General features: G+C 40.7%; 1 protein-coding gene across 1 annotated transcript; it reads left to right on the top strand.

Moving 5' to 3' along the window:
* The first annotated feature begins 1,184 nt into the window (after window positions 1-1,184).
* On the top strand, window positions 1,185-8,659 carry LOC128742618 (uncharacterized). Its single transcript, XM_053839033.1, has 3 exons — window positions 1,185-1,428; window positions 7,292-7,522; window positions 7,582-8,659. Exons 1-3 carry the CDS (start codon window positions 1,350-1,352, stop codon window positions 8,490-8,492), a joined length of 1,221 nt encoding a protein of 406 aa, XP_053695008.1. The 5' UTR covers window positions 1,185-1,349; the 3' UTR covers window positions 8,493-8,659.
* The last annotated feature ends 299 nt before the right edge of the window (window positions 8,660-8,958 follow it).

Below are 8,958 nucleotides of genomic sequence, written 5' to 3'. Positions count from 1 at the left end.
ATGCAAGCATTTATTGTTTGTAAGAAAAGGAAGACCAGTAACGGCATTCAGTCCAAGCGACCGACGACGTACAAAAGCCAGCCGTAGTAACGAAAAGAGAGTATCAGCTCAATAAAGTTCTGACGTAAAATTCTTGGAATCGACCAACAACCATAGTAAGATGTAGTAGCGGCAGTAGGCACAATGATTGTACACGGGTAGAAAACTTATCTCCAAAATGAGCAAAATGACTCATGATTTCAAGTTTCTAGCTTATGTTTTATGAAAATACACCATAAATAATAATCCTGATATCACGAATTTCTTGCAGCACAACACAACGCAAGATCATGAATGAATTATTCATGATTTTGAGCTACCCGATATGGTAGTTTAGTCATGAGTTGACAGCAATTCAAACTTCATGATTCCATTATTTTATTCATGGTCTCGGAAACGGATTTCTTTCTGTGTACATCTTTTCTTTAACGCAATTTTGTTCTGATTAAATTTACTTCGACCAGTTAACACATACTTTTAATTTTTTTTACTATTTTACTGCAACGATTGACTACTTCATTTAATCAAAATTCATTCAATATTTTTAATCGTAAGAAAAGAAAAGTCGCGATTACGATCCACCATACTTGCGGAGTTAATGCCCGAGGGATTCTGACTAATCGTATCATACCGTGGATTTTTTGTAATCACCACAGCACAGAATGCCGGACTTACTGCTACAACATAACACATACGAGACACTGGCTGCTTGCGCTGCAATGATGATTAATAACAGTCGGTCCGAGTGTCCGCCAGTTCAACCGGTCACCAGTCAAATACCCTGTCACTTATCAATACTGAATCGTGAAGCCATTGTCAAGAGCAGCGTCCCGACGAGAGAAACCGAAGAGAAATGTCCAGCGAGGACTGCCTGCAGATATTCTCTGTTTGTTGAACTGTTTTCCGCACAAACCCTGAAAACCAAGCCCCTCCGTCGCGAAAGAACCTACTACGACGATCACTCGCGCATTTATGAGATGCTCGCGAGTATTCTCGTCTCTTTGGTTACAGCATTGTCTGGAGAGATTCATTTCAGAATTGGACGGTAATCGCTATCAGTTGACCGCGCTCGGCCTAGCAAACGCAGCATCCGCGAGGTTATAAATTTCAAATTCTAAATGAACTCCGGTTTAGTTGCATCTGGGATTTCGAATAAGTAAAAACAATCGAAGCTGAAAGTTAGTCGCGAGCAAGTGAACGCAGACGCAGATCAGCCGTCGGCATTTTAGCTGAACCGTGGAAGCACCGTACAGTACAATTTCATTAGTGATAGTTAGGTAGAAAACAGAAGAAATACAACAGACAGAACAATGGGAAAAGTGAGTGTCGCAATATTGACCGCAGGCCTTCTAGTCATCCTCGCCGGAGAACATTTCGTCGCAGGCAACGGTACTTACATCCATATGATACTATACTGAAATTATTCATCGACTATATATAGAAGTGACAAAAGCAAAAAAAGGGGGTGTGTCCTAGAAATGGTGATTTCCTGATCAAATGTGTTTCTGTCAGTTTATTGCGTCAAGTGGCATGTTCAGTTCATTTCAGGAAATGCAAATGCAATTTTTCAATGTAGTTTGTTACGATGATTGAGTTTTAGCAGACGGGGGATTGCTGGCTGGCTGCGTTTTGAAATTTTCTGGTGGCTGTACTGTTGCCTGGTAGCATTAAATATGAAATACGACCAATTTGTTTTATAGAATATTTATCGAACCGGATTGATTCGTTCGACGCTTCATATATTAACGTCAGGACATGTTTACAAAGTGATCGTCGCTGACGAAACTCAATCATCTTCGGATCAGCTGTTACCCGGTGCTTCGATTCAGACAGACGACCGTGCGTCTGCTTCGAACAAGCGATTGATGACGAAGAAACTACACGAACTAGCGAACGACCGCCTGAACGATGACGATTGCTGCTGCGGCGCGCAGCTAAGGTCAAATGAAAAACAATTTGTGTAAAATCACCCTTGATTATGGCGGTTCGTTCTAACAAAGAAACGTGTTCCATGTATAAGCGAGTGAGAGTAGACTTTCAACAGTGGTTAAGCAGTACAATTCGGATCAAAATCCAGAATGACGATGATGGAAAGAAATTGTTAATTCCTAATTTATGATTCATACAAAGTGTTTAAAGTTCATTTCGATAGTCGCAAGAATTTATCACGTAACATGGTGTTTTTGCCTGATAAACGATCCCTCAAGCAGGCCGAGTGCCATCCGAATATAAGTGTGTTTAGATAGAAATTAAATTTCCAAAATGAGTAAAATGATTCATGATTTCATTGGACCCTCTAGCTTTAAGGCCTTTTGCGGACGGCCTAAAGTAATCTAACATTAAATAGATAAGTTTATTAAGAAAATATGGATTTACTTTTAATCAAAAGCTAAAAAATGTATACAAGAAGATGAAAATAGATGTAATTTTTTGCATCGTTAAAACTGCGAATGCTGAAACTATTACCTATAAAATTGAAGTTGAATGAGGATAAGCACATATTTTAATATTATGGCTAGAATCAGTACCAAATGTATTTGTTAAACATGTTTAAAGAATCGTAGAACAAGCGGGAGTGGTTGAAGGAAACTATAGCTTGGACTTTTGCTTGGGCTTTGGCCTAAGCTTCGACTTGAGCGTAAATTGTTTCATTTAGTTATTGCCAATGCAAACCAAATTCGCCTAAAGTTAATGCTCATGCACACATACTTTTTTCTCCGCTTTTCAATGGCGGTCTTAAAATAAAAATCAATTGGTGCGCTCACGGAGAAAAAACCGATTTTTTTATATAATCCAACATGGCAGCCAAATCCAAGATGACCGCCAAAAGAATTTTTAATTAATTTGGAAGCTCTATTCTCCTTCTTAATGATACTATGTCATTTATTAGCTGCTTCATTGCAAATTTAGGAAATATCACATGATAAATATGTCAAGAATTGGTGGAATTCTACTTTTTAATCACAAATGTTCAGGTGGCGATAGATGCAACATTGAGAAATAACTAGCAATATGTCACATTCCACATGTCCACAAACCCACAAAAAAATAACTAGTCTAAACGCCCCTCTTCTAATCTAACGGGTGGCAATTAAAATTTTGGAATTTATTTCTGAAGCTGTCAAAAAAGACAAAGATAGTTGAAGAAAATCTGAATTACTGAAATTAAGATGCCTTATCCATTGTTGAAAATAAAAATAGTGGACATTTATAAACGGTCCGTAATAGGCTGTTCGGCGAAGCTTTGTTTGATGACGGAACAGGAGCGTTGTATGGTTGTCATGGCATTTTTGTGAATGCATCTCTTGATTCTACCAATCAGCTGTTGGCAACTCGTGGCTCTCCAATTATTTCTGTACGCCTTTATATTTTTGGAGCTCAAAATTTCATACAAGTCTTCGATTGGGCGAAACTAAGGCCGATTTATCGGGTTGTGGTTTTTGGGTATAACTAAGATCGAATGGGTATTCAGGAACGATTGTGTTTTTAGGCGTAATGCGATGATGCTTTACTCGGCCAAAACATGTATTGTCCATCTGCATGATGTTTTTGCAGAAACGGGGTCAAAAGTTTCTTTTAACAATCTTTCTGGTACACATCTTGTTTGATAACTAGACCAGAGGGCTTGCACCTTGGCTAAGAAATACCTCCTTCGGAAATGGCAATGTACAGCATAACTTTCTGCACAAACTATTTATCACCTCTATGGGATTATGTCAAATCTCGACGGAAAGGGTCAGTACGTCCTCTACGGATGACGGTGGTAACTTTTAAGTTGTATATGTGCCATCACTCCAGCATCACAACCATACTGACATCATTGTATGATATCGTACATCAACATTACACGCATACATTCTATACACGCATAAGCAATAGTAACTTCTATGGAAATAAGAGATGGCGTTAGTAGCATCATCCTTTGCTGTGGATAAGTGAACGAAGTCCTTTTGCGTCCTTCAAGTCCTTCTGCGTTTTGATAGTTGAGGCCGCACCGTTTTCGCTTTTAAAATGTTATACCCTATACTTTTTGCCGAGATCTGCAATGCTGTGCAATTCGTTGAAATGTACAACGCGCTCGCGGAATGCTTTTTGTTTTGACGCCATTTTGAGCAAAATTTGGCAAGTATAAACAAAACAAAAAATACTGTCAGAAAGAGGAGAAACAGAGCTAACGTATACACACTCTCATTTCTTTCATTTCTCAAAAATTTATAACATATTAATGTTAGGTAAATGCAGCAAGCGTTGATGTGCAAAAATATTAATGATATAAACAGCGCATACAGTGTTACACCTGGTAGTATTCTTTTATTTATCAGTCCATGTACATGACTACTGCACTGCTGACGGTGTTAGTCTTTCTCAGTTTTCTAGCCAGTTTTCATTCATGTATTGCAGTGCTGAATAATTGCTGGACCTATCAGTTAATTTTCCTTCTCTTGACTGATATTTTACTGATTTTACTGATATCTCAAAGTTTAGTTTTTTAAGCTGCCTGCTTTCTAAAATCAATCAAAACTTGGCTGAAGGAAATTAATTAAAACTTCGGCGCACTGCTTTCGTTTGCCGTTGTCGGCAGTTCAAAATGAATAAATGATTCACATTTGATTTGATTAGAGAACAACACGAACATAAACGTGAGTGCTTCGCTCGAATCGTTGGTATCAGGTTGGCAATGCTGTTCATTTCATCTGTACTAGAAACAGCAAAGAATGAGCAGTATATTGCATCAATTCAGGCGTTCATTAATCGCATCGCCAAGATTATGCCCACATTTAGGTCTAAGTCAAAAACTAAATTCATGTTCAAGTTGAAGTCCGATTTTGAGCTCTAGCCTTAGCCGAAGTTCAGGCTAAGTTCAGGCTAATTTTTTTGGTAAATCCCCCTACGGATGCTTTCTGGCTAAGCCCCTGCACTCCGACAAATCCTCCAGAATTGTCGGGAGTGTGTCTACACATCACATATTCGTGGATTTCAGAGCAGCATACGATACAGTCGAGCGCGTACACCTCTAGTAGATAATGCACGATGATGGTTTTCCGGAAAAATTGACGCGACTGATCAAAGCTAATCCAGGAGCGTGTAATGTGCTGTGTGCGTGTTTCGCGGGCATTTCGAGGGGTGTGATCGGCATCGGCACAATTGGATTGAGCCATCGCAAGTGATCACGACCTCATTACTAAAAGCCTTGGGACGGCGGAAACAATCTACGCCAGACTTAAAACGGAGGCTAGGAATAATAAATCAACTATTATAAATTATAAATAAACTCTAGAGAAAATAACGTTTGCCTCCCACGGACTGTGACTATTGACAGCGATGAACTTGAAGTGGTTGATGAGTTCGTATATTTGAATCTCTTGTCTCCGTTTGTATTCTGCCAAAAAAGGTCCGCAATAGCTTTCGTTCAAATACGGAAAGTGCACGTATGTCTCCAGTAAACAATGTTACTGTCTCAAGTTCGTAGAGGACTACCGGTCTGATTAATGTTTTCTGCATCATCAGCTTTATGCGTAGGCTCGACTTCCAGCATCGCTTGAATGCGTCGTTGAATCTGCTTACTTGTATTATTACCGGCGGTAACAAGAGATTTCAAATATACGAACTCATCAACCACTTCCAGTTCATCGCCGTTAATAGTTACTATCCGTAAGAGGTAAACGTGGTTTTCTCTTGAGCCACTTTGGTTTTCGACGCATTGATTTGTAACCCAATCCTTCTAGCCTTCATTCTCTCTGCCGTCCAAAAGTTTCTAGTAATGAGCTCGAGGACGTATGTGAAGGCCAAGAGTTACATACTTTCGTTGAAGATCGTTCCACTCCTTCCGATGTTGCTTGCCGGATTACACCCCACGAAATGCCCGCGAAACACGCACGTAGTACATTACTCGCTCCAGGGTAGCTTTGACCAACCGCGGCAGTTTGTCCGGACATCATTCTCGTACATTATCTGCATAGCTATTCACGCCCGACAGTATCGTATGCTGCTCTGGAATCCACGAAAATATTAAGCAATAAAACCCATAAAACCCGCCCAGTGCTACCCTACGAAATCTCTTGCTATTGGAGATAGACGACGTAAAATCTGGGAGAGCAGCTTGAGGCGGCGTTGACCATCGTGATACCGCGATAGTTACACCCGCCTACCCGATCGCCATTTTTGTGAAATCCGTTTTCTTCAAGAACCGCACCGGCACTAGGAATAGAGGGGCCTAACGTGTTAGGTTGAAACCGACGTGCGTGTGTCGAGACGTTGAACGAATTGGCGATGAGTAGCCCAGGACCGAGTATAGTGGAGCGGAATTCTTGATACGTCAAGAGCAACTCCGGCTCTATGCTGTTAAGAAGTTATAAAATATTTTCTAGAATGCCCGAAATTCATGTGAAAGCACCTCACTACATAGCACCCGCCGTAACTAGGATTGTTGCTCTTCTAACCTTCTGTAAGCAAAACAACGGCTATTATGGCAGCCAAATAATATTCCGGTTTCGTTCCATTGAGTGCGTTAATCTTCCCTTGGACGCGTTTAATTACCCGAAATGTATAATTACTGTTGATCCCGAGGTCAATACTACTACGTTTTGCAAGAAACAAAATAATCATTCTGACAGACACCTCCATTCTATAGCCAAATTCCCGTTAGGCCAACCAAAAAAGGGGAAACAATTGGCTCTTTTCTCTATAGCTCGTCTCTTTTCCGGGATAAAGATTTTCTTTTGGCAAGCATAGTATGACATTATCGACGAAAAACCCTGTTAGGTAATTGTGGTACGAGACTTCGGTCGTCTAGACACACGCGAACATTTTTTTTGTTTTATATAATAAAAATCCTACATACCTTATCAGCATTCAGTAGAGTATAGAGGCCGTCAGCTATTCTATATGCTTGTGTACGAGAGATTGTAAGAGGTTAACATCTAGCAACAATATGGCACACAAAATAAACCATGATATATTGAATACAGCACAGTTCACATCCAGGTCACTGACGTAAAGCGCGAACACTGTTTCCATATGATAGTTCAAGTTGAAGACCGGTGTTAACTAGTATTAAACTTTGTACTTTCCGGTTGACCTTGTTTGTTAGACTTAATCAAAACGGATGTGCAAGTCATTTGCCATGAGAACATTTGCTATTTGGTCACTAAAGCAACCAATCCCTTATCCTGATTATCACGAAAAAATATTCCCCAAGGTTCCATCATAAACTCATGATCAGTTCTGTTTCGGCGATTCTTTATCGTTTCAGCTATCGAAAGCAACTGTGTGCTTCCATTGAAACCGGACTGGTCCTTCTTTTCACCGTTGATCTTCAGCCAAGATGGAGCACTGATTTCAACAGAAAACGTTAGCGATGAAACAGAGGACATCACGCTGGCCGTCGGTGATGAAGTGCTGCTGTCCTGCACTCCCAACTATTTCCGTGAGTTTTCCTCAGAGAAAGTTTTGAAGGCAAAATGCAAGAAAGACAAGACGCTGGGTAAGAGTTAATTTTCCACAAAACTAATCAAGTGTGACTAACAGTAGTTTGATTTTCAGTCGTCAATGGTCTAGACAAGAACTTTGTTTCCGAACTCTCCTGCGAGGTACGTTCGATTGAGGAAATCATCGTTCCCGTTCGAGGTTGCCCAACGAGCGCTCGCTCTATCGAGTATGGATATACAAACCCTGTTAATGGTAAATCGTATATTCTCGGTGAAGCATGTTACGATGTGAAACGAGGCCAGACGCTTTTCGTGCACACCAAAATTAAGTCTCGAAGCAATACAGTAGATGCACTCGCCCTGAAAACGGAAAACAACGCGAATTACTTCCGCCAAGAGCACCCCACGTCAAGATATAAGGTTGAACTGAATAAGGCACTGAACATCAACGATCAAGCCGAACGATTCAAAGGAGTATTTGGTATTAAAAATGTTCCCAAAATTGAGGCACGTCGCTATGTAAATGAAGAGCTGCTTACCCATAAACAATACCAGGCTGTGCTTAAGTTGGCATGGAACTACCAAATCGTCAAAGATCTGGATGCACTAGATAATTTCGACAATTTGGTCGAAGACATCACTGACCTAGACTCCAAAGAGATTGAAATATACACCGGTGCTCATGGCGTTCTTCAGCTCAAAGACAAACACGATAATAATGTAGATGTGTTCCTAAAAGAAAATCGCTTCCCGGTGCCTAAATTCCACTGGACCGTAGTGCGTTCCGAGAGCAAAGCGATAGCGTTCGCCGTATTCAACAAAGCGCAGCTCTCAGAAAAAGAGCGGGAAAAGGACACCTTCTGTCACAGTATTTGTGATCAGCTGTCGTGGATCAACTCGCTTAAGGAGAATGATTCCTACAGCAATCCAGCGCTCGGATACGTCCTGTGCTGCGAGCTGAATGATTTCCGCAAAACGATAAAGGAAATGCCACCGATAACGGGAGTGAAGGATGTTTTGAAGTAGGATCATCTGCCGATCAGGCTGTTCCTAGCAAAACGCAATTAGAGAAAAAAAGTCAAGAAAAGCGCTGGCATGTGATTTAAATTTTTAGTTTTACTGTTAAATTATAAACAACCCCGGACGTGTAGAATGCTCTCTTAAGGTAGGCATGTGAATAAAAGTACAACCGTATTAAATGCAAAAATGTTTTAATCTGTTGCTGCCGAAACCTGAAAGCACCTTTCACCTTCGTTCTGCTTGTGAAGTATTTCTGGCGAGTTCACAAATCAATTCAGATTGTTGCTTCCCGATTTGGTTTCCACTCTAAATCTGTCGTAGATTACCTCCGCAATCCCGAAATCCCTTGTAACAACGTTGAAGTCATCCGCGAAGCCTACGAGTTGCCTTGTTTTATTGCAAACCGTTCCTCTCGTTTCGATGCCTGCTCACCGGATCATACCCTCAATGGCGAGGACAAGACACAAGACTG

This window comes from Sabethes cyaneus, chromosome 3 (genome assembly GCF_943734655.1).
Source record: "Sabethes cyaneus chromosome 3, idSabCyanKW18_F2, whole genome shotgun sequence".
NCBI lineage: Eukaryota > Metazoa > Arthropoda > Insecta > Diptera > Culicidae > Sabethes > Sabethes cyaneus.
The sequence above is the reverse complement of the archived record's forward strand: the minus strand, read 5'-3'. Positions and strand labels throughout refer to the sequence as shown.